Here is a 26,797-nt window from a genome sequence, read left to right on the forward strand (position 1 = left end):
CACGTTCCTCGGGCGGATACCAGAGGGCAGGGGGGTCGTACTTCTAAAAGTGTTCTGGGGCTCTCTGTTTCAAAGTACGACAGTTTATATGGTCCAAAATGTCATATAACTACGTCGTGACGGCCCACAAGCCGACTGGCGTGTCTGCCTGCGCTACAGGTCAGTTAAAAATCGCTCCATATCCTCGCGGCAGATTGAACAACTTTGCAGTGATACTCGCCGTTGCGACCTCACTTGATTCGAGCACATGCCTCGAGTCTTGGCACCACATAACCGCGTTCAATCGCTGTTGAACATTATTTATGCTCCAGAGGCTCTCAGTTACTTATAGTGAGCGTAGTATTCTCCTTGTGAGAATGGTACGCGCTGATTCAACGCCCACTGCACTGTTGAAAACCACGCTGCACCACTGTTTAGCGATGTTTACTGCATACGACCCACCGGTATTTCGCTTCGCTCGGCGTTCTTTCTCTTTTCTCCGTTGCCCTCACATGAGCAGTTGTTAAGCAGTGATGAATCATTTCGTGCCTGTGCTTGGTTTTCTGTTACAGCGCACCAATCGAATGCAAGACAGTTAGCCGTCGGTTTAATATTACCTGTGCTCTTCGCCTCCGACGCCACTGAAAACGAGCGGTGGTCGATGACATGGTGTTTATTGACTGTTGGACATTTGTCAGGCTATAGTTAATGCGACCAAATGGAACAAACTTGTTGTGGTGCTTGCTTTTAGCTGCGTACATCAGTGGGACATCCTTTTGGACCGCCGGCGTAACAAGTGTCAATGTTTCGTTCTAGGCAACTTCACGTCACCGGATGACATCAACCTTATCCTCGCCAAAAACACCCGCCTTGAGATATATGTCGTCTCCCCAGAGGGCCTCAGACCTGTCAAAGAGATCGGCATCTATGGGAGGATCAGTATTATGAAGCTTTTCAGACCGCCGGTAAGCGCTCTTGTCATTCCTATTGCCCACCTGCACAGCTTGTGGGCTTCACGTGTGTCAAACGTGTAGTTGTGTGCTGTCTAGGCAGCGAAACTTAGTCGTAATTGAATCAAGTTAGCCGTGCGAGCTTTTTCTTTGCAACTGGAGAATATCTTATTCCTAAGTGTTATTGAGAAAAACAAATTTTATTGGTAAAAGGCCTGTGAAAACAAATGTTTAGACATAAATGGCATTAGGTATGTAGAAGCTAAACATAACTATCTTAATATTGAATTAAATGTTAAAAAACATTTGTTTCAAAAGACATGAAGGTTTCTGCATTTATTCAACTATGCAATAAGCATATCTACTCACTTATGGCATAATTGGTTCTTGCTGGGATGATGGCTGCAGTCAAGTGTTATGCAAGCAGCTGTGTGAAAATTTATGGCCACTTTACAACATGATCTATCATGCACTCTCTATTCTTTGTCCTTCTCTTAACTAACTTGGCATTTTATTAATCATGCCACACCATTTAGCCCAGCAGCAACTCTCATCTACTACCTCAGTTGCATGAGCAGGCTAACGGCACTCTGACTTTGCCTTAATTGTTGCCTACCGTAGTTGATCAGTTAGGCCAAAAAGCTTGAACACAGTTATGCCATTGTGGCATAACTATGTTGTGGTTGTGGTTAGGTTTATGGGGCAGAAGGTGAAGAATTAACTGCTGTAAGTAACCCACTGCAGTGGCACATCGGCTGTGGCATTGGGCTGCTGAGCCTAATGTCATGGGTTCCATTCCTGCCACGTTCTGAAGGGGGCAGAATGCTGAAAACACTCGGGAACCATACGTTGGGTGCACATCAAAGAACCAGAAATGGCCAAACTTAATCTGAAGGTCCCCACTACAGCATGCCTCATAATCAGATCATGTTTTTGGCATGTAAAACCCCAGAATTAAAATTTTTAAGCTGTAACTTCTCAGACGGTAATTGACAGCAGTTATCACTTTTCATGTAATCTGACCAGGTGAACCTTTGTAGAACCCTTAAATATGTTAGGTTTTCAAGTAACTGAATATAGCCATGGTAGGTCATAACGAAAGTCCAGTCTAGGTGCATTTAGGTAGTCTGTGTGACTAGGGTATGCAGCCACCACGTTGGCTCAGTGGGTATGGCCTTGTGCTGCTGAACACAATGTTGCTGGTTCTATGCCTGGCTGTAACGGCTGCATTCTAGTTGGTGTGTAGTGCACTTGTGTACCATACTTTAAGTGCACGTTAAAGAACCCCAGATAGTCGAAATTAATCTAGAGCCTACCACTATATGGCATTCCTCATAACCCACGGTGCAGTTGGGGCCGTTATGTCAGTTTTTTTTACGAGGGTGTGAGTCAACAAAGCTGTCATATAATGGTACATGTAATGAAAGAAAGTGTTCCCTTTTCTTTGGATGGTGCAAGGTTTGATAATATTTGCTGAGGCAAGAACTAACCCCTTTTCGGGTGCAAGCAGCAGAAATATGTATGTACACATGAATTAACGATTATAAAATTTGAATTCACAGTAAGTAATAAAGAAGTTTTTGATGCTTCGGGCACTTCGAAGCATAGTAGCTGCATTACATATCAGGTGCAGTGATATATGTGCATATCTCTGACCCCGGTTTTGTTCATTTCAGCTATAATTTTTTCTTAAGTGAAGAAAGATTGAAATGAAAGCTGCCTCATTCTTATACATCTGTTTTACACCTTTCCTAGAGCACTTGCATGCAAAGCAGCATATGTCCTTTCTTTTGTTGCATGACAGCGTCATGCTGACCGAAAGTCAGGTGCAATAATTGTGCTTGTTTCTCTATTTCTTTTCTGCAGGGAGAGAAGAAAGACCTACTGTTCTTTCTGACGGCGAAGTACAATGCAGCAATACTGGAGTGTGTACAATATGGGGACAGCATCGAAATTATAACCAAAGCCCATGGCAACATTGCTGTGAGTTTCTTACAGAATCCTTGTTCTGTGTAGCACAGCAGGCAGGGCTTTAAATTTATAACAAAGTTTTGTACACATTTGGTGTCAATGATATGCTTAGTGGCTTTGTGCGTGCTTTCACATTTTATGCGTAGCAAAAGCTTCACTCTTTAAATACCATGTGTGTTGCAACAACAAATCAACACAACTGAATTATGTCAGCACTTGATGAGTGCGAGCTTATTAACCCTAGGAAATTTTTGCTTGCTGCTTGGCCGGTTGGCTGCTCTCAAAGCTGATACACTATGTTACGCCTACAGTTGAAAAGATGCCCTTAATGATGCGGTCTAGCTCTCTCATGGCCAGTCTTGTGCACATGCATAAATACCCAAGAAAGTGGACCGGAGGATGGGAACCGCAATATTTATTGGTAAAGAAAGCACTGCACATGTAATGCAGAAGATGTGGGTTCAGCTCCTGCATACCTGCGGGAAGTTGTCTTTTTATTCATTTTCATTTGCCTTATTATTTCTATATTTCCCTTACACATAATTAGAATAAAAACGAATATTCCTTAGCCATTCTTAAAGTTAAAATGTGAAAAAGCACCCCATGGACAGCAATGACGTGAACCGGGCATGAACAACAAACGTGGCGCTTACTAACCCGCTCAAATTCACGCCCTGTTCTTAAGATGTGCTGGCATGGACCATCCTCACAAACCAACATAACTGCAGTACATGTTGGCCTGTGAACTCTGTGCTGTGCCAGCTGCTCATACTCGACTGTTCTCATTCTAGGACACATTCTCGAGGCCATCGGAGACGGGCAACATTGGCATCATAGACCCTGAGTGCCGAGTTATTGGCCTTCGACTGTATGATGGGCTCTTCAAGGTTATTCCTTTGGACAGAGACAATAGGGAACTGAAAGCGTTTAACATCAGGTTTGTCTCGTGATTAATTTAGAGCGTGATAAATGCCCACATCATTCACTTCGTATCTGTGCAAACACAATTCGTTACTTCAGATTGCGGCTTTAAAGGGGCTATTTGGTGGTAACGTTAAACATTACAAAAACTGAAGTGCATTCTATTCCTCTACATTTGAAACAACTAATTAACCCAATAATGCCCTCACGTAATTCGACATCAAAGAAAATTAGAACAACTTGTTCACCTTAATTTCTGGGCATGGAGCGTACATTTGTACAAAACAAATAAAATGTGTTTATTTAAAGCTTAGTTACTATAGTAATTTGTTAATAATTGGTTTGCTAAGTCATCCACAAATCAAAACTTGCTCCATTGTATCAAAAATACTACATAAGCTATGCGTTCAGTTTCTCGTGCATAAAACTGATTTTGGGGTATTATACGTGGCACAGCATGTCTGATATTCTGGGCATTACAGGGCTAAGGGCATCAGGTGCCGATGAAAACTTTCCTGAGGAGTGTTCTTTTTTTGGACACAAAACCTGACACCTGTCGTGGGGACGTAGTTGCTTTGACATTGCGCTGCTAAGCCCAAGGGCAGGGATCGAGTCCTGGCCGCAGCGACATACATTTCGATGTGGACAAAATGCAAAAATGCCCATGCACTGTGCATTGAGTGCACGCTAACGAACCCCAGGTGGTCAAAATTAATGCACAGTCCCCCACTACTGCTTGTCTCATAATTATATCGTGACTTTTGCACGAAAAACCAAAGAATTTAATATTAATTTTTACAAGACTTAAGTGGAGGAGGGGGGAGGTTGTTACATAAAATTAAAAATTACCTGTTCAAGTAAATTACTTGCAAATGTAAATAAGTAAATGTGCCCTCAGTTTTCTCAGGCTCTTATTGACAAGCAGTTGTCATTGCAGAAAAATAATTGCCATGCTGATACATGATGGGCTTTATCTGAATAATAAAGGCTTGCTAGATTCCTTGTGCATGTATGTCATGACATTTCTTCAGTCTCAGGCATTTATTTAATGGGCATAGGCGCTCGTCAACATCCGTAATGCCTCAGCCTGATGGCCATCTGAAATTTTTTATAATAACCGCGCCACTGTTTGTGCGCACCTTGTGCAGGATGGAAGAGCTGACGGTGCAAGACATGGAGTTCTTGCATGGCTGCAAGACGCCTACCATCGTGCTGCTGCATCAGGACAGCCAGGCACGTCACATGAAGACCTATGAGGTGTCACTCAAGGACAAGGAGTTTGTGCGGGGTCCCTGGAAGCAGGACCATGTGGAGAGCGAGGCCACCCTGGTGATTGCTGTGCCAGAGCCCTTCTGCGGTGCGCTTGTCATTGGCCAGGAGTCCATCACTTATCACAATGGTGACCAGTACGTCGTCATCACACCACATCTCATCCGACAGAGCACCATTGTCTGCTATGGAAAGGTAGGCTAGTGCTTCGATGGTTGTGGGCATTTCAAGACAGGCTGTGAAAGATGCGTCTTTCCAAAATGGCTGCATTCCATGGGAAGCCATGGTGGTAGGCGCTAAGGTTAGCCTGTCAAACAAGGAAGCTACGCTAGGAAAGAGAGAGAAAGAAGCAAAAGCTAATCAAGGTTGGGCTACATTAAGAAACCTACGGTGTTGCATATCGATGTTGTCATGTTTCAGTGATGGGCAGCAGCAGGAAGGCTGCTAAACAAACTTCAGTTTGCTCTTTACTTAGCAAACTTGTGCTTGCAAAAGAAAAGTACAATTGCGAAGTCACAGCAGCATTTCTCTTAGCACAATTGGCAGCTTTCATGGCACTGGCATTCAGCTTGTAAAGCATCGCTGCCGATCGCTGCCGAGCTTGTAAGCATCGCTGCAGTCATCACAATAGCATGCAGTAGCTTTGCCACATCAGCATAATGTAAACAAGGCTGGAATAATGTAGTGATTCTATTTTAATGCTATTGCTTTATCTCCTTAATCAGTGGCCCACCTACATTATCATTGGGATCGACCTGTCGTGAGCCGTGGGTGATAAAAAAGGTACAGAATTGAGCGGAAGATTCCTTATCTCAGATAAACGATGTCCTCATCACTGTTCCAATGTGTCCAGGACGCATTAATGAAAGAAGCATGAGCAGCAAAGGCAGTTTGTGAAAGATATCTACAGCAGCTCCACAGCGTTTGATTCAGTCGAAACCTCAGCAGTCATGGAGGCATTGCGGAATCAGGTTGTAGACGAGCCGTATGTAAAAATACTGAAAGATATCTATGGCGGCTCCACAGCCACCGTAGTCCTCCATAAAGAAAGCAACAAAATCCCAATAAAGAAAGGCGTCAGGCAGGGAGACTCCGATGCTATTCACAGCGTGTTTACAGGAGATATTCAGAGACCTGGAGTGGGAAGAATTGGGGGATAAGAGTTAATGGAGAATACCTTAGTAACTTGCGATTTGCTGATGATCTTGCCTTGCTTAGTAACTCAGGGGACCAATTGCAATGCATGCTCACTGACCTGGAGAGGCAAAGCAGAAGGCTGGGTCTAAAAGTTAATCTGCAGAAAACTAAAGTAACGTTTAACAGTCTCGGAAGAGAACAGCAGTTTACGATAGGTAGCGAGGCACTGGAAGTGTTAAGGGAATACATCTACATAGGGCAGGTAGTGACCACGGATCCGGATCATGAGACGGAAATAATCAGAAGAATAAGAATGGGCTGGAGTGCGTTTGGCACGCATTCTCAAATCATGACCAGCAGGTTGCCACTACCCCTCAAGAGAAAAGTATATAACAGCTGTGTCTTACCAGTACTCACGTATGGGGCAGAAACCTGGAGGCTTACGAGAAGGGTTCTGCTTAAATTGAGAACGACGCAACGAGCTATGGAAAGAAGAATGATGGGTGTAACGTTAAGGGGGATAAGAAGAGAGAAAATTGGGTGAGGGAACGAATGCGAGTTAATGACATCTTAGTTGAAATCAAGAAAAAGAAATGGGCATGGGCAGGGCATGTAATGAGGAGGGAAGATAACCGATAGTCACTAATGATTGCGGACTGGATTCCAAGAAAAGGGAAGCGTTGCAGGGGGCGGCAGAAAGTTAGGTGGGCGGATGAGATTAAGAAGTTTGCAGGGACAACATGGCCACAATTAGTACATGACCGGGGTAGTTGTAGAAGTATGGGAGAGGCCATTGCCCTGCAGTGGGCGTAACCAGGCTGATGATGACATTAAACCAACTGCAACTTAAGTTTCCATTTCCTGAACCTGTCAAGGTGGACGCAAATGGGTCCCGGTATCTGCTGGGCGACATGGCGGGTCGACTGTTCATGCTGCTGCTGGAGCGGGAGGACAAGATGGACGGCACCACGGCTGTCAAGGATCTCAAGCTAGAGTTCCTGGGGGAAATCACCATCGCAGAGTGCATCACCTACCTCGACAACGGCGTCGTGTATGTTGGATCCCGCCTTGGCGACTCGCAACTCATCAAGCTCAACTCGGAGCGCAATGATCAGGTATTTAGTTCTCTGCATGGTTGGGGTTAGGCAGCGAGCTGGGAAAATGGAGCTAAGAAATCGGCTAAAAGAAATGGAGCTGGGCAGGCCATGTAATGCGTAGGGCATTTAACTCGTGGACCATTAGAATTACAGAATGAGTGCCAAGGGAAGAAAAGCGCAGCCGAGAACGGGAGAAAATTAGAGAGGGTGATGAAATGAGGAAATTTGCAGGCACAAGTAGGGATCTGCTAGCTGAAGACAGAATTAATTGGACATCACTGGCAGAGGCATTCGTCCGGCAGTGGGCTTAAAGATAGGCTGATGGTGATGATAATGATTGGGTAAGTGTGCCCAGTTTAACATCAGTCATACACTTGTGCAAGTAGTTGTTTACAATAATATAGTACAAGCTTCACAAACTAATTTATACAGGGTATTGAAGATTTGTGAAGCATGCCACAAAACAATCTGTGTGTAGTGCATCTAGCATAAAATTAACTGGTCTCTCTCTGTGTAGTAGTACAGTCGAGCCTTGATATATCACACATATATAACAAGTAAATGCAAAATGTATCATGCCAATGTGAACGTGTGACGAATATATGCTTATAATGAATATTGGATCTGTTGAACCCTCAATATAACAAACACAATTACAGTCGATCCTGGATATATCACTCGGATACAGTTAAGCCTCAATATAACTTGATATAATCTCGATGCAACAAATTCTCGACATAGTAATAAGGCAGTATTTATCATTTTATAACTAATTGTCCATTAAACACCATGTATCTAAACCTCAGTATAACAAAGTGGGTTTATACACGATTTCAGTATACAGTGAAACCTCGTTAAACCGTAGTTAGCCGGAGCTCGGAAAAAGTACATACTAAACGGTAGTACTGGTTAACCGAAATAGCATGAGATCATCCACTTGCCTGTCAAAAACGAGACTCAAAGAGAGTGCGATGAAAGGGAATAAAAACATGCACTATTTATTCACTTCACACGACAAAAGTGTTATTTTCGTCTGATGCCGAGCCAGCCTAGCAGCGACGACAGCGGCCTCAAACTTGCTGAAGCTGCGAGCTAGCTTTTCAGCCAGCCCCCACTTCTCGGCAAACACTCGCATGGCAGACTCCTCGTTGGCGTTACGTATTCTCCGTGCACGCGCGCGGTAGTGTTGCAGAAGTCACGGGGCGCCTTTTTCATCGTGGGGCGCTGTTCTCGTCACGACGATAGCATTCATGAGGCTTACGTATTGCACAGCTTCTGCCACTGTCGGGCCTGAATCGCCTGTGCTGTCACTTTCCCTGTCGTCCTCATCACTGTCGCTAATCGACACTTCGGCAACAACAGAGGCAACGATGGCGAAAAGTCTAACCTCGTAGCCGACATCTCTTCGCTATCACAGCAGCGCTGCCGAGCAACTTCTTCGCATTCCAAATGCCACACACTGTAGTCAACAGTAGATCCCTGTCACGTGCCAGCGCCAACTTCTTCGTGTCATATTCGATAGCATGAACAATGTCTAATTTTTCTTCTATGCTGAGCACCCGGCGTCTGTTTTATCCGAGGTTCGGCAAGATGCAATTCCTTGGTTGCACGATGACATAACGCTCTCTGACACGGCGCCGAAATGATGTTGATGTCGATGTGGCTTTACGCAGATCACAGGGCACTTGGAGGCCGTTGTTCCAATCTCTGAGGCTTGTTGTTCTGCCAGGCCGCCCAATAGAGGTGACGCACCGCCGTGTTTGCACGACAAAAAGTGGAAACACTATGTGTTAACCGATACGTATGCAGTAAGCTGGTACGGTTTATGTGGATACAAAAGACATTATGTTCAATGGCCTTTGAATCAAGGATTTGACCTTACTTATTTTAATACGAAACTACTGTCTAAGCGGGTACGGTTTAACGAGGTTTTACTGCAACAGAATTTCACTGCGGCCACAAAAGAATACTGAGAAAATAAAAAACACAGCATAAAACTGTATCTTTCGTCACTGACTCTCAAATTCAACAAAATGAATTTATTTCTCATTCAAATTTGGTTTTTCCGATTGTCTGATAACTCGGAAAATTTTGCAGCCCCTTCCGTGTAAGGAAAATCTATCGGCAACTGTACTTACTTGCATAAAGGATCAAATTTCGACGTAACAAAGTTTCAATATAACGAAGCAAATTTGCAGATTTTACCGGCTTAGTTACATAGTTGTTTAACTTTATATCGAATTATAGTCTATATATAGCAGTTATAAGATCCCCAAAGTGCACCCCGTAAATGTATAGTGATGTACTATAGGTACATTGAAGTTCCCCGCCGCAGTTGATATATCGAATGCTGTGCTCCTGCAAGTGCGCTTCTCCTAACAGTGACAAGATCACTTCAATTGCGTCGTCAGAAATATTTACTGCCAACGAAGTTTAAACGGTGCTGTTTTGGCAGATGCAGTCAAACAAGAGGTTGAATCTGAAGGACAGTACATGCCATGGAGGAAAACTGGGCAAGGTGCTCTGTTTTGCTTCCTGCATATGTGGAAGGCTCATGCAAACTGCGGCCGTTCATTATTGACAAGAGCAGATCGCCACTCTGCTTCAAGAATGCGAAAGCCCTCCCTGTCCGATGTGCGTTCCACAAGAAAGCTTGGATGACGCTCAATCTTTTCATTTAGGTCGGCACAAGATGCCGAGCTGGAGATGCTGCACTGCGGGGTTTGTTTTCTTGTAGACAAGGGCTTTTGGCAAACAGAATTTTAGGATTTTGTGAGTGGCCAAAACGAATGCTACCCCACTCTCCACTTGGATGGATCTTTACATTGCAGTTTGAATTTGACAAAACCACCACATGCCACATCCACGCTTAGCGGAAAGACCCCCATTGTGGCAGCAACGCGCAAGACTCATTGCTATGCGATTCACATGTCCGTGCTGAACGCATTTCATTCATCCTCACATGGTTACACGTGAGTGGCGATGGGCTTGGATGTTTCACAAGTTGAAAGCCACTTTCGAAACTAACCATGTTTGCATAGTGATGGCAGTCATTGGCGCAGGGGCTGGAGGGGAAGGGCCGGAAGGGAAGGGCCAAGAATGAAAGGATGTACTGGGCACGAGGTGCCAGAACACTTAGCTGCATGGAAGATTAGACGCGCGGAATTTTCGGGTGTTCAAGAACCAAGTACGACTGGTTACAACAGGAAGTCTGTTGTGATCAGTCGTAAAACCCAGCAAAACAGTGCATCTGGCTCGTTGACCATGTATTATGATAAGCTGTTTTAAGCAGCGCATTCTTGGTACTGTAACGGACATGTGGCCGGGCACATTCACGTGCAATTCGCCGTACAAGTGCACTGATAGCTGCACAGTGCATATCCATACTGGCTAGCTTGCTTATGCTTTGTGTCCATTCCTATCTTATCTTGAATAAAAAAGTGCAACAATCGCGTTGACGTGTGTGAGGAACACTGCAGTCTCGTGTTCGGTCAACACGCGCCAGCTTTTAGGGTTAGCATAGCGATTGGTACATTTGAACTCGTATATAGTAGAACCTTATTGATAAGGTCTCATTACGTACGTTTTCCCGGCGCCAACGTTCGCAATCAAGAATGCACAAAATGACCCAATAGAGTTATGTTCATTTTTTACCGGTTCATTCGTTCCCGGAAAACATGGATTTTTCGGCACTAATGTTCAGTACGTTGCCAAACTGCGATCGTATGGTACGTTTTCCGGCCACTAGATCCCATGTAAACAAGAGAATGTGGGAAGCGTGCGATCAAGAACAGTATAACCTGCCTGCTGCGGCAGCTTCACCGCAATACTCGCTTGCCCATCTCACGTGCAAACGCCGGCGTGCACTTGGTTTCCCATTTCAGTACCAGGAAATCTTCTCTGGGATTGTTGCACACGGCATTCATAACTATCACCACCAATCCTGTTGCAATAAGCATCTTCGCCTGTCTATTTCACAGCACATGGCGCCGTCAGAATCGTAGTGCATGCTTTTAATAGGCAATAACCGAAATGCGTCGCTGTTCCTTGCTGCAGACTGCGATCATGTACGTTTTCTGGCCGCTAGATCCTATGTGAGCAAGAACAGGCGCGAGGCATGCACAATCCAGAACAGTATATGTAGCCGCTCATCTCACGTGAAAACGACAGCACGCTAGGTTCCTGTTCCGGTACCAGCAAATCTCCACCTGGTTCGTTGCACGCCGCATTCATAGCTGTTCTCGCCAAACCTATTACGATAAGCATCTTCAGTGAACTGTTCTACAGCTTGTGGTGCATAGTACCATTGATCGCGTACTGCACACATTTAGTAGGCGTTAATCCAATTCGCCGCCGTTCACTGCTGCAGGTGGCGTGATGCGGACACCACGTTTTGCTTCGGCGGCATCCGGCATCACCCATCAGCTCGATTTCTTTTCGCTTTCCCATCGCCCTCTTAAAACACCACGCAATAGGAAAGCCACAAAATGGGTCTCGGGCTGCCGAAGCACCACCAGCTTGACGCACGTCGGCGTCTCGTGTCGCAATGACCCGCGCGATGCTTTGCATTGCTAGCTGTCAACAATAGTTGAGTCTGGCTATTTTTTAGTTAGTTCGGATCATACATCTTTTTTTCCGGTTATTGCGTTTTTTCTTGCGATTTTTTCCAAAACGTATGAACGAGGTTCTACTGTGTATTGAATCACAAGGGGATCAGAAAACGATCTGTATAGATATAGTATAGGTAATTCAATACAGTCAACGACCGATTTTTCGGACCCTCTAGGGAATGTAAAAACGTCTGAAAATTCAGGCAGTCCGAAAAAATGAATGCATGCAAAAAAACGCACGTTTTTTCTTTTTTTCTCGGATATAGAAGTAAAGGACGAAGTACCACGCTTCCAAAACCCTGCCAATGCATCAATGAACGTGCTATAAAAAGAGGCGTTCAAAAACTCTGTATGCAGCTGACTGCCGGTTTATTATGTACACGTGCATCGTCGAGCAGCCAGTGTTATTGCTGCAGTGGCTTGAAGAACTTGCCTATTGTTGTTTGGACGGCATTCCGGTTGCATGTGATCATATTTGCCTCGATCTGAGCAAGGTTCATGTCAGAACTGTACACCGATGAAAGAGTCAACAGTGCTCGCGTCAACTCGGCGCTTGTAGGCAGCGCAGGCATTGGCTCCTCATTTTCAGCATTGGAGTCTTCTGAATCCCCCACAACCTGACGGACTATTCCCTCGTCAGTCAGTTCTGCGCAGAAGTTGAGTTCATTGTCAGCATCAACAAACTGTTCAAAAGTTATTTCTGTGGGTACGGTACTGCTTTCCGCGCTTCGATGCCATCGGCGAGGATGACGAAGACTAAGTGGGGGCCATCAAAGGCAAGCAAAATCCTCAAGTTGCGAACAGTGGAGTTCGCTGACGAGCGTCGAAGCACCTAGTGTCGCAGAGCACACTTGACACAACAGCACAAGCACACACCACGCTAGCCAAAACGTAGCCTGCGCAAACAAACGAAATAGCACCGCTCCGGAAACTCCGCCGGAGGCGGAAGTGCGGCCATTTGCGGCGATGAACATAGCCAGCGTGGCCAGACCAAATCGGTGTGTGACGGCTAGATTCTTTAGTTGTGGTTCAAAGCGGTGATATGCTTCAGCTGCAAGTCGATTTCCTTTGCAAGGGCGCTGTGCCAGAAGCCAAAGGACCTTCCGTCGCATCAAAAAGTCTGGAAAATTGGACTGTGGGGGGTTTGAGCGTCCGAAACTTCAGATGTCCTTATACATTGATTCTACGGAACTTGTGGCGGTGCCGTGAAGACGTCCGAAATATCAGGCATGTCCGAAAATTTGGGCGTCCGAAAATTCAGCTGTTGACTGTATATAAAATAAAAATTTATTAAAAAATCTTTAAGGTGATCTTAAAGCTGTTCGATGTATACAATAATTCATTATACATGACTTCGATATATCCCAGTTCGACTGTATCTCAAAGACAATGCCGCAGTGTGAGCTACTTGCAATGTTTGTGGGAAAAAAAATAAATCAACTCTCACGTGTTTGACACAATCTTGGAGAAGCAAATCAGTGAGCCCCTGCTTTTCACAATCTCAGAAAACTGTCAGAGACGTGCAGAGATCTCAAATAAGCTTCAGACAGGCATATCTTATACTGCAAATTATTAATATAATGGACTATTTTGCAATCTCCTTCGAGTTTCATATGTCTGGGTTTGATTACATGTATATAACAAATTATTGAATACATATAACAAAGTAAATCTGAGTTTGTTGTTTTTCAGCCAGTATTTCAGCTTCTATGCTAATAACAAATATTCATTGTAATGACGGTATTCTTGTGCCAAATGCATTTTCATTATTACAAAATTTTACTGTATAACATTGGTATTTTTATTTCTCGTGCGACTTTGTTATAGAAAGGTTCAACTGTAGTACTAGTTGCTGCTGCCACTACTTTCCTGGTTTTTTCAGCACATTCAATGAAAGAGATGTAAGAAGGATTTGACTGCAACTTTCCATCCTTTCGGCAATACTACAGGGCTCATACGTGGAGATCATGGAGGTGTTCACCAACTTGGGTCCCATCGTAGACATGTGCGTGGTGGACCTGGAGCGACAGGGGCAAGGCCAGCTGGTGACATGCTCAGGGGCCTTCAAGGAAGGCTCCCTGCGCATCATCCGCAATGGAATTGGCATCCACGAGCATGCCAGCATTGACCTGCCGGGCATCAAGGGCATGTGGCCCCTGCGGGTGGGGCCCCGCGCAGCACCCCAAGGGGGCGACGGCAAGGACCCTGGGGACAGCACCGAACGTGACAACACGCTTGTGCTCTCCTTTGTGCGCCAGACCAGGTACGTTGTGCCGAGCCTGCCCTTGTAGTTGAATGCAGTGTTGGTCCACAAACGCTTCAACCTTAGGCCATAAATTCAAACATTCTTCTCGTTGTACAGTAAAACCTCGTCAAACTGTACCCGCTTAAAAAGTAGTTTCATTTTAAAAGTGGTCAATTCAAATTCCTGACTCTGCAGCCATTGAACGTAATGGGTTTTGTATCCGTATAAACCGTATCAGCTTATTGTGTACGTATCGGTTAACACAGTGTTTCTACTTTTCATCGTGAAATCATGGCGGTATGTCGGCCCAGCAGAATAACAAGCCCCAGAGATCGAAACAGCTTCCAAGCGCAAATGCAGAGTGCGCTTGGAAGGGTGAAGCCACATCAACATCAGCATCATTTTGGCGCCATGCCAGAATCGGAGCGTTGTGGCCCGTCTTATGGTGTCGTGCAAGCTAGGACAAAAACCGGGTGCTCAGCATAGACGAAAAATTGGGCATCGTTCATGCTGTCGAACGAGGCACGAAGAAGTCAGTGCTGGCATGCGAGAGAGGTCTGCCATTGACTACGGTATGTGGCATTTGAAAGGTGAAGAAGTTGATCGGCAATGCTGCTGCGACCATGACAATATGTCGGCTACGAGGTTTGACTTCTGGCCATCGTTGCCTCTTATTGCGGAAGTGTCGCCTAATGACAGTGATGAGGACGACACAGAAAGTGACAGCATGGGCGATTCAGGCCCGACGGTGGCAGATGTTACGTGTTACGTCAACCTCATGCGAGTGTTTGCCAAAACGAAGGGGCTGGCGGAAAAACTGGCTTGCAGCGTGAGCGAGTTTGAGGCTGCCGTCGTCACTGCTAGCCCACTGCGGCATCAAACGAAAATAACATACTTTCGTCATGCGAAGTGAGTAAATACTGCTTGTTTTCTGCCCTTTCATCGCACTCTCGTAGTTCCGTTTTTTACAGTTAAGTGGGCGATCTCACGCTATTTAGGTTAAGCAGGACTACCATTTAGTACGCACTTTTTCCGAGCTCCGGCCAACTACGGTTTAATGTGGTTTCATTGTATTTGTGCTAAATTGAAATGCTAGAGCCATCTGTACAATCGTTTCTTTGGTTTTAATTCACCCATAACACTACATTCTATACAGAGTAATTTGGAAACTTTGTTTAACAACCAATGTAACATCTACCCAAAGTGTCTTCAACAGTGGAACCCGGCTGATACGTTCCTTACTTTTTTCATTTTCCTGTCTGCTACATTGTCTGCTGGATTCCTGTCTGCTACACCTTAATCCACTTGACTCCCATGTATGTGTTACGTTCTCCTTTGATACGTCATCATTCTGTAATGTTCCTGCGTCTTATGTGTCGTTTGAATGCCGCAGTCACGTAAATTCAGCGGTGAAGAGGGATGTTTGCTCTCACACATTTCTACAAAGATGATAAATGTATACGCTGCAATGACTAGCCGTACATCTCTGACAGGTACGTTGCAACAGGCGAATGCTATGTTGCAACAAGCAGCTGAGACATTTCAACAAGCAACCTATTCGTCGCAACGTGTGACTAATACGTTGCAACATACTGTAAAAACCCGCGTATAATACGAACTCACATATTCATAGTAAGAGGTGAAACTTTCGGGATGCGAAATGGAAAAAAAGTTTTATCCGCATATAATAGGAATGAGGAAAACTAGAGGCAAACATTTATTTAAATTGCACTCCTCACTTCAATCGCTGTCTTCCTCAGCTGCCCTCTCTTCGTATAGTTCCTTGTCAAACATATCTTCCCAGAGGTACTCATCCTCTGTGCCATCGAGCACGTTCGGGATGCCGCACTTCTTGAATGCGCGACGCACAAGGTCCTCTGGTATGCTGGCCCATGTGTCCGCAATCAACTTGCATAGCATGGCTGGCGAAGCCCGCTTCAGCTGCCCGGTCGGTGTCACTGCAGGCTCACCTGAACGCATCCAATCTGTGTAACACCGCTTGACCGCGTCCTTGAATAGCTTGTTCACGCAAACATCTAAAGGCTGCAGCTGAGACGTCATCCCACCCACGACAACGACGAGTTCAGTGCTGGATTGGCGCAACAGCCTCTTCACTGAGTCGGCCAAATGGCAATGAAATGCGTCCAGCACAAGGATGGACGAGAACGACTACAGTGCGCCGGGCCACCTACACCAGACGGACTTTATCCAGTCGAGCACAAGATTCTCATTCATCAAGCCTTTCTCATGGCATCTCATGACCACATTTTTTGGCAGCTCCTCTCTTTTAGGCACTGTCTTGCGCTTGAAGATGATGTAGGGCGGTAGCTTGCATCCGTCTGCCGGGTACGACAACATGACGGTAACTCGCATTTTCTCGTTGCCAGTGCACCGGACATAAACTTGTTTAGAGCCCTTTTCATGCACAGTGAGGGGCGATGGCATGCCCAGATAAACTGGCATTTGGTCAGCATTGCCGATTTGCCCTAGCTGGATGTTCTTGGACTTGCGCAGCAAAATAATGTGGCGCTAGAAAGCCACAAGCAGCTCTGCCATGTTTTTGACCCCACACAAACTCATATGCCAAAAGAGAAATAGAACAAGACACCATTCAGTCACCGTTTTACATTGGTTCTGTGGGTTTGGTGGCTGTGCTGCTTCTGCATCTTTCTTTTTTTTTCTTCTTTTTTTTAACTTTGCCTGCTTCATGCAAAGAATGTAAGTCCTTGAATGTTAACTTTTCAATGTTTGTAAATTACATGGGTGCAAACATCCCGGTCAAAATGTTTCGATTCTTGGATAGATGCAGCTGCTTTATGTACATGGTTTGCACATGTGCAGTCTTTAAAAAATGTTGTTCAAGTTAGGCTGAGGTACCACTTATAGTGCACATATTCATTAGTCTTGTGACTTTCGCTATGAGCAGCCTGTGATGTAAATTACAAGCTCTCAAAGAAAACGTAGTGGTGGCTGCACTGGTAGTTTCGAAATGGCAGGTGAAAGAAACCAGCAAGGTGCTATTTTGTAAGAGCTACAATGCGGCATGTCACTCTTTAGGTGACGTTTGCAGCTAGATGTGGGAAAGTGCCAAGAACAAGAGTTAAGATGCTGAAAATCTCATTTTTGGACACAAACCGGTGTCAGATCTTACTGCTGACGCCAGCTTCACTTTTGAAGGGTGAGTTTACATATAACGATATACAATTACCACTTCTCGCAGAACCATCAAGCTAATTATAAACGGGTTTGACTGTTGTTGAATGTGACCTGAATGTTGCCACAGCATCTAAATGCTACTTTGACAAGAAACCTGGTCTCTAAGCGTAGCCCCTGTTTGGGCCTCTTCTCTCAGTGCTGAAGTGTTCCCCTTTTTGTTGCGTATTAGAATACTTGATTTTTTCATTGCTCTTTTGTGTAATGGTCAATCCACGTGCAAGTGGGGTGAAGGAAAAGCACGATGTTTTCACAGCACAGTTTGGAGCATGGTTTCAAACAGTTCCGAACAGTGCTGTCTCTGTGCATCTGTTTCTTTCTAGGTCTTTGTGCAGTCGGGCTTACACATTCTGTCATGAACATGCTGCAATGCACACATTCAGGCCGACAGTTATAGAAATACAACTTGAGTTACATTATTGCAGATGCGTTACTTTCTGGTGGCTCGAAAGTGGTGTTGTGCCACTGACTTTCTTGACTTTCTTTTCTTAGGGTTCTCATGCTGAGCGGCGAAGAAGTGGAAGAGACAGAGCTGGCTGGGTTCGACACGTCCCAACAGACTTTCTTCTGTGGCAATGTTCGCAACAAGCAGCTTATTCAGGTCTGTCTGTTTGTCTCTTCCTTGTGGCACCATCCAGAACTGAATACGACATGCTGCATGCAGACAGCCTTATTGGAACTCACTGCTTCTCTGGCAGGAATTTCATCTAATGTTTTTCAGTGATAGCCAACAGACTGAGCAATAGACATAATATTGTTACGCGAACGTGACCACCTGTGCCAAAATAAATGTATGCATGTGGCAACCCTTTAATCAGTGCATTGTATTTCTATGGTAACAAAATCGAGCTGCTCGGATTCCTTTATTCTTGCTCATTGTATAGCAAGGGCCTCAACATTGGTAGCCTTGATGCTATGACATAGCGTATGAGGGTTTCCTGTCCTCATGTGTCCATATTTATGTGGCAGCCACTTTCAAATGCAACTTATCATGCAGGAACATTACAGAATGGCGCTGTATCAAATGAAAACGTAATACACGCTAGGAGCCAATTGGATTTAGGTCGAGACCATGGAAACATGTTGTAGCAGCGGGGAGACTGCAACAACAAGGGACATATCAGTGGGGTTCTCTGTAACTAACAAAAAGCCAGGCCCCTTGGATTTTCTTATTCCTGTCACTCATGGTGGTACTGACAATGCCAGCAATATAGTTATTGTGGTTGCTTCAATGATGCAGGTTACTGCAGCAGCTGTACGTCTTGTGGACAGCCAGACCAAGCAGCTGCTGAACGAGTGGAAGCCACCAGGTGGACGTAACATTAGTGTCGTGACGTGCAACCAGAGCCAAATAGTGTGCGCCGTTCGGAAGGAAGTCTTCTGCTTGGAAATTGGCGATGGTGTCCTGAATCAGATCAGGTATTCTATGTGGCCTGTATCTTTGGAGGGAGAAAGCCCAGCTCACATACGGGGAGGGAAGGAAGGAGGGAGGGAGGGAACAAAATTAAATTATGGGGTTTTACGTGCCAAAACCACTTTCTGATCATGAGGCACACCGTAGTGGATGACTCCAGGAATTTCGACCACCTGGGGATCTTTAACGTGCACCCGTGTGCACCTAAGTGCACACGGGTGTTTACGCATTTCGCCACCATCAAAAATGCGGCCACCGGGGCCAGTATTCGATCCCGCGACCTTGTGCTCAGCAGCCCAACAAGGGAGGGAGGGAGGGAGGGAGGGATATTGGGGTCAGCTCAGATTTCTTCATTCAAGCAATGCTGAAATGTTCTCTGTAGGCGACCACTGAGCTGAATTGAATTAAAACTACAGGATTTTGGAGCTATATTCTACTGACTTGTAGAATTTTTATCTGGGGCTTTTTTTGTTTGTTACAAAAGTTGCTAAACATAGGTTAAAAAGGTTGAATCATAGTTTAGATCTCTGTAATACCTGCCGCAATGGCTTAGCAGCTGAAGTGTTGGGCTGCTAAGCACGAGGTCGTGGGATCAAATTTCAGCCACCACAGCCGCATTTCAACGGAGGCGAAACGCAAAAATGCCTGTGTCCCCTTGCATTGGGGGCACGTTGAAAATCCCCTAGTGGTAAAAATTAATCCAGAGTCCCCACTACGGTGTGCCTCATAATCAAATCATGGTTTTGGTATGCATTTGAAACAGAACAGCGCGGTTTTCACGGGAACAAGCGGGGAGAAACGACACGGACGAGCGCTTCTCCCTGCTTGTTCCTGTGAAAACCGTACTGTTCTGTTCTGTTCTGTACTGTTCTGTTCTGTTCTGAAAACCGTACTCGCCCAAACGTCTGTTTTTTGGTATGTAAGACCCCAGAATTCAATTGAGATCTCTGTAATGCAAGTTTACAAAAAAAGGTATGATTCTGTAAGCTTTACCTGTTATATCACCTAAAGAAAATACAGTGAACGCATTAGATTACGGCTTACATGAAGTTATTACAATATTTAGGCAAGTTCTGCAAAAGTTCTGCTCACGGATGGTTGTACAGTTCAGAGTTGTGTATAATCAATTTTGCCTGCTTTAGGTGTCCCAATAGATGCATTTTAAAGAATTGTGATCTCAGTTTTTGTTGCAGAATTAGAAGTCTAAACTTTATGCTTGATATTTTAAAAGATCTGATTTTTAGGAAGTCTTGTAAAAGAATTGATCACCCAAATTAAAGCTTTTCCCTGTAATTGGCGTATCTAAACTTCTTTTTAAAGCAGCAAATGTCGCCACATTGACTGAACAAGACGATTTCTTCATTATCGCTTATTTAAGTGGGAGCACCTGAAGTGAAACTTTTTTTTAAGACACCTCACTGGCGGCAGTGAAAGCGTTAATATGTAGCAGTTGCTGGAAAGGTTTCCTTGCGGCCTACTGCTAGGCTTACTGCCTCCTGTGCAAAATGGTTGACCTAGGAGTCAAGGGCTTCTTCTTTAGATGTACACAAAAGGGCAAGTCAACTACTGTCTCCGAGGATGTGTAGCTGGGCTAGTTGGTATGTCATCATTGGGGAAACTAGAGCACCGGGATGATGAAACACGAAGAAAGAAAATGCATTAAGTGCTCATATATGCCTTCCTCCTTGGCGTTTCGTCATCCTGCCCTCTAGTTTCCCTGTGATAAATGTCTCCCTCAATGACTTTGTGTCTTCTGGGGCTGCATACATCTTTCACTGTACCTAAACTTTGTTGTAATGAGGTACTCTCTATTCAAGTAATATGTATTAATAAACTTGATATCTCATGAAACTTCTTGAGCAAAATGTTTGGTTTCTCATATTAACAGAGTGCTAATCTCTTGTCAGAGGATATCATGTCAGTGTAATATATTTGATAATATCCTGTCATTGGATATAACAAGCAATTTTTGTCCAAAACAAGAAGTGTCAGCCCACTTCACATCATGTAATGGTTCAATTTGAAACAGTGTCTCTTGATTATTACTGTTCACCGCCACAAGCTGCCTGGAATGGTGTTAAGTTGCCTGCCTCCATGACAATGTGCCACATTTTACTGCCAAGGTTTGTGGTGTATAAACCATACACAATGCTTTTTTAAGAGCATGTAGGGCAGTTGGCAGATCATCACACTGTAGCTTGTTTCATTTGATCAGCATTCCGTGAGGGTTATTCACATGGGTTACTTCTCCAGGAAATCAGGGAAAGGGTTTTGAGACATTGCATTTAGCAAGGTCGCGCACAGAGACTCTGCAGCTAATCACCCCCGGGCTGTGGGAATCTTTTGTAGGCCTTAAACGTGTGGCACTCTTAAAGGGTGTATTGGTCTCTGATGAAGGTGTGGTGCCATTGTACATTCTGCAGTGGAGAGGGAGAGCTATCACCTTGTGTGACCAGCTCAATGAGTTTCCCCTATGCAAAAAAAGAAAAAGAAAACTTACTTGTGGAGGCATAATTCACCATAAAATTATGCATGCTATATCCAGGCTTTATGTAGTTCAGGATGACGGAAAGCGTGAACTTGCACATTTGACATTCGAGCTTCCAACTTCGGTATCACTTCAGTGCACTTGAAAACGCCAAGGCTTGTCTTGACGTAGCAGTTTCTGCTCAGGAGGCAATGCTTCACTTCAGGATAAAAATGTCATTGTGCATGCTATTTTCTTGGGCATCTTTCTTTTTGGGCACTGTGAATGCTGGATGCCTGGTACTAAATGATGTATGCTTGGTTGAAGTCGTGTGTGGTTGTGATGGAACAGTGGCTGAAATGAGGTAACTGCACCACTATTTCGACTTAGTCGTTGACAAGGTTTCACGGTACTCCTCTCTGTGTTAGTTTGTTCCATGACAATGTGACCTACAGGTACGAGTGTGATGGATAATCATATGCTGTTGAAACTGAATTGGGGCAAATAGCTTGAACCAAGCATAATGGTGGTGTGTTTGCAGGGATGAGTGCCGCTAATAGGATGAAATTAAGAATATCCTGGATGCAGCACTGACTCATTGAATGCCAGCAGCAGATCCACTGACAGTGTGTATGCAGTGAAATGTTGCTAGAGATGCCCATTTCAAATGCATTTAATCTTTTAAAGCTAAGAGTGCTCTCAGGTAGAAAGCAGAAGGCTGCATTTGTGGTGGGACCATCTACTCGGTGCCGTGATGTTTTATTTCTTCCCGGTTGCACCAATTGCTGTGCCACACATAGGGTGAGGTCACAAAACATATTACATTTCACTATGCTTCCTGGGTGAGTGTGATCACAAGTATGACAGAATTACGTCTGGTCAGGTAAAAGCATGTTGAGCAGAAAATTGCATCACTGACCAAGTAATAAAGTGGTAATTTGCAGATCTGACAAGAACGCACCTTAGACGGGACAAAAGAACATAGACATGAGATTGGCACCAGTCTTGTGTCTACCTTCTTGTGTCCTGTGTAAGGTGTGTGGTTGTCATACCTGCAGATATGAATCAACTAGTATTCCGGCAGCACATTTGAGAAAAAGTATGCAATGTTTCGAGTTTCCTGTGTAACCATTGTTTACAATCTATCTGTTCACTATCAGAGACAGTGACAAGGATTCCATAGACAACTCGAAATATCAAGACATTCTTTTTTGACTTAGTTGGTGGCTCAATTTTCTGCTCAACTTCCTGCGTGTGTGTATCATAACATGGTTCAAGCTACATGGCGTAAATGAGTTTCACTCATTAGCCCTCTTTGATTTGTCTTCCCGGCCTGTCCAGGACTACCCAAGATGCTGGGTACACAATGTTCATTGGTTGAAAGCATTGCCTCTAGCAGTCCAGGACTGTCAGGGATGGAAAATTGAAGAGGCCCATATTATATGCCACAGTGTGCCAGTAGAGGACGACAGAACAATTTGTAAAGGGGAGAATCTGTCCTTTTGCCACAGTAACGCAGAGCTGGAAAATGAGGTTGCCTGCCTGGACATTACACCCCTTACGGAAGGGGCTGAAAAGTCAACATTATGTGCGGTGGGTCTCTGGACGGACATCTCCATTCGCATCCTCAGTCTGCCCTCTCTTCAGCAACTTCAGAAGGAGAACATTGGAGGCGGTGAGGGGATGTGCAATAGTTCCTTTGCTCACTCTCTATTCCTGTTTTGCCATGTGATGTGAAGTGCAAATGAGGGGAAGTGTTTGTCAATTTTTTCTGGTTCATTGCAGGGATAGTGCTATTTGATCCGAATTACAGATGCTGCTTTTAGCAGCATGGAGAGCTTGTATGAAAGTATGACACATTTGTATTCTGACCACCAAGTCAGTGACGGTATAGAAGCACAAGTGTGTGTAACCAATTCCATAATGAAAGTGTTATATGGAGCAACAGAAGTGCTCAATGATTTGAAATTGTGCTCTAATAAGAAAAGATCTCCTGTAACTCTAGACATTGCTGAAATTTTATCCTGTGTCCAGATCATCACAGCTATGCCATTTGTGCCTATATTGACAGAGCTTCTTTACCTTGCTCTAGCACAAAAGAGTGTTTGTTTGTGGGCTGGTGTTTGGGCGTTGCCCACATGTGATAGCAGTTAGCACAAGAAGATTGCCACAGCAATAACCAAATGTGGGAAACATCTACATGAAAAATGTTTTGTTAATATGGGCTTTGATATATAGTACTTGGTTTCTACACATAAAAAAATGAAAATTCATTATTTTAAGAGGAAGCAGCAGCTGTGTGTATGTAAGGGTTATGTGCAATTCGCATTCTTTGAACAACCATATGGGCAGGCAGTTGCCTAATACGGACACTCACCATGGCAGCCATATTTGACTTCCACAGGTGTGATGTCAGCCTTGCTCACTGTTCATCTTTAGTGAAATTATAATTGCGAAGTGCATTGTGTTATTAGAAAGTTTTCAGAACAGAAATCTCTGCGCTACATTTGGGAGCATGCAGATAAAAAAAGCGATTTTTGCACCTGACACCTTCTTTTTTTGCTTGCTTGCTGTTACTGAAATATGTCTCTGGGTCTTTCCTAAAATCACTGTGCAATTGAAAAAGTAAAATATATACATGTTTATAGCAATTGTGCTTTGTTGTCACGCTTTTTCTATCTGGTGAGGAATGATAAAGCTACATGAACGGTATCACAGTGTACAACTTTACAGTCGCCGACCGTTTATTCGGACCTCACGAGGACTGCGGAAATGACCGAATAAACAGGTGTCCGAAAGAGCAGATTAAGCAAAAAGAAAGAAAGAAATCTTTTATTTCCACGCACTTATTCGAGCTCGGCAGTGGGCTTGAAGAAATCGTGAATGTTCCGTTGCATACTGTTCTGTTTATGCGCAATCAGATAAGCCTGAATCTCGGGGAGGGTCGTATGGTCACTATAGGCGGCTGAAAGCAGAGTCACTGCTTGTACACACTCCGCATGTGACGGCAGCGTAGCACATGGTGCGTCATCTTCCGACTCGGAGTCATCGTCCGGCGGCGTAGCAGAAACCTGACGAATGATCTCTCTGTCATCGAGTACTGCGCATGTCAGTACAACAGTATCAGCACCTGTGAAACTGTCAAATGAGACGGTGTCAAGAATTGCAATGAAACCACTGCGCAGGTCTCAGCAGAACATTTTAGGCATCAGTAGGGACCACATTGGAAGGCGACAAATCCTAGGCCTCCCAGCACCCGCCTGCCGCATTCCCTAGCGCAGTCTGCGCGGGCACTGTCGGCGCCATTAGACACTCGACGCGATGTTTCCGTGTGCCACATTGCATCATTGCAACCTCGACACAGCACACAGAGCAAACATCACCACGCTGTCACGCTGACACTAGTTGCAGAAACAAAAAAGGTGGCCTACTCGCAGCGCCATGGCTTACTAAGCTGAGACCGGAACTGCTGTAGCTGTGAACCAGGCATAAACGATGATGAGCGGGGATTTGCAGTAGCGCCACTTCGTGAGGCATCAAGGAGGATCTTTTCAAAACAAAAATGGCGTTCAGCAAGTCGAACCATGCACCGGTCAGAATTGGTGCATGGTGCTCTCAATAGATTTGGCTTAAGGAGTGTCCGAAAAATCAGACGAGAGGTTGCAAAGTGTCCGAACTTTCGGCAGTTGTTATACATTATGGTCTATGGGGAGAATGGCAGTGCTGCGAAGCAAACCGAATAATCGTTCATGTCCAAATTTTTGGAGTCCGTAATATCAGTCGGCGACTGTATATAGAAATGCATACTTGATTGTGATTGCTACTGGTGATTTACCTCGGAATCGCATTGAGGTGAGTCGCAATATGATTTCAGCACTGCTTTCATAATTCCTATTTTTGGTCTAATCTGTGGCTGTGCAGAGATAATCCCAAGGTCGATACTGATCACAACATTTGAAGGCATTCACTATCTCCTGTGTGCCCTTGGAGATGGCTCTTTATTCTACTTCCTACTTGAGGCCACAAAGGGTGCCCTTACGGACAGGAAAAAGGTGAGCAAAGGTTATTTCTTTTTTAATATGTTGCTAAAGCTCATGCAAAGTTCAGAGCAGCTTGTAACAACGCTTGAGTGTGCGGTCTTTGCATGACCCACAACTGCAAGTAAAATTCACGGAAAGACAGTAACCTAAACATTTGTATTGGCAGTTGTCCAGACCCCTTTGTCGTAGCACATCACATAATTTCATTAATAATTGCTGAATGACACTGCAAAGATCAAGTGAGTGTTGTTATTAGCAGTCATTGGGTTTATGCAAGTAAGAATTTCTTCAGGTTGCAGTGCAGCAGGGTTTACTTGAAAGCATGCTGTAAGTCCATCATCTTCAGAAGGGAATTTGCATTCTTTTAGATGCCTAGGGCTCACAACTAGAAAATTGGCAGAACATTAGTTCAGAGTATTTTTTTACCTACCTGTTGTACACTGTTCGTTGGACGTATTTGCAATTTCCTAAGGTATAGAAAAAAGATACTTAGTAGTCTGCCAAGGACTGTCAGCATCTTCCGGAGCATTCATAGGTGGTAATGATCTGGCAGGCTGCCTTGTTAGAATAGTAAGGAAGTTTTCCTGGCCCCTGCACCTTTCCACAAAAGCACACCCATGTTGGCCACAATGCAGGCCGTGAGCACTGGTTGGCTGATGACATGTTTACCGCACTAGTATGGGGCACTACCACGACACTTATTAGTACTGCCACAGCACATTATTATGTTTCATTAATGCAGTATCCTGCAAGCAACATGCTAGTCAATGTTCTTTACGGTCATGCTGTTGCCGCGTGCAGGTTACCCTGGGCACACAGCCGACAGTCTTGAAGACGTTCAAGTCGCTCTCAACGAGCAACGTGTTTGCCTGCTCTGACCGACCCACAGTAATTTATTCGAGCAATCACAAGCTGGTGTTTTCCAACGTGAATCTCAAGGAGGTCAATCACATGTGCCCTCTCAACTCTGAGGGTTATCCCGACAGGTGACTGGTGTTTACTGGCTTTGATTTTGTTCTGCTTTGGCTTTGTGTTTCATGCTTTTGGCTATAATCTGGGCCCTCTGCTTATAGTATTTGGAAAAGCTTGCTTGTGGGGCCCATTTCAGTTTAGAAGAATACAAAGATTGTCAGTTGGTGTTTCTGAATAGGCACCTAACTGATGTCTCGATGTGAACTAAGCTAGTCAAGCGTTCAGTCTGTGACTTGAATTTTTTATGGAAGCAATGACTGATAATATGCCGACAAATGCTATAAACCATTTGAAGCAAAACTCGATTGTTACATGTTGCAATTAGCAGCCCCTTGATATGCGTTAAGAGTACGCAATATTCTTAGGTTGACATTCAGAGCTTTGTAGTAATTCTTGCTGCCAACAGATGATACAGTCTGTTCATTATATTGCATATTGTTTACATAGCAGACCTGCCACATCCAGTACAAAAATGTGCCAGATGGCTACATACACAAATATGACTGCTATTG

The 26,797-nt window shown here is 44.5% G+C and overlaps 1 protein-coding gene across 1 annotated transcript in view; it reads left to right on the plus strand.

The window, feature by feature from the left end:
• The window catches only part of LOC135898888 (DNA damage-binding protein 1-like), a 62,014-nt gene continuing 35,217 nt past the window's right edge, over positions 1–26,797 (plus strand). Inside the window, exons 1-12 of the mRNA XM_065428082.2 lie at positions 1–159; positions 796–944; positions 2,796–2,912; positions 3,692–3,837; positions 4,970–5,285; positions 7,103–7,342; positions 13,884–14,197; positions 17,885–17,993; positions 18,633–18,811; positions 22,785–22,948; positions 25,195–25,325; positions 26,115–26,299. Coding sequence (XP_065284154.1) covers positions 99–159; positions 796–944; positions 2,796–2,912; positions 3,692–3,837; positions 4,970–5,285; positions 7,103–7,342; positions 13,884–14,197; positions 17,885–17,993; positions 18,633–18,811; positions 22,785–22,948; positions 25,195–25,325; positions 26,115–26,299 — 2,111 coding nt within the window. The 5' untranslated portion in view covers positions 1–98. The remainder of the gene's footprint in view (positions 160–795; positions 945–2,795; positions 2,913–3,691; positions 3,838–4,969; positions 5,286–7,102; positions 7,343–13,883; positions 14,198–17,884; positions 17,994–18,632; positions 18,812–22,784; positions 22,949–25,194; positions 25,326–26,114; positions 26,300–26,797) is intronic.

Source organism: Dermacentor albipictus, chromosome 3 (genome assembly GCF_038994185.2).
Source record: "Dermacentor albipictus isolate Rhodes 1998 colony chromosome 3, USDA_Dalb.pri_finalv2, whole genome shotgun sequence".
NCBI classification, from domain to species: Eukaryota; Metazoa; Arthropoda; class Arachnida; order Ixodida; family Ixodidae; genus Dermacentor; species Dermacentor albipictus.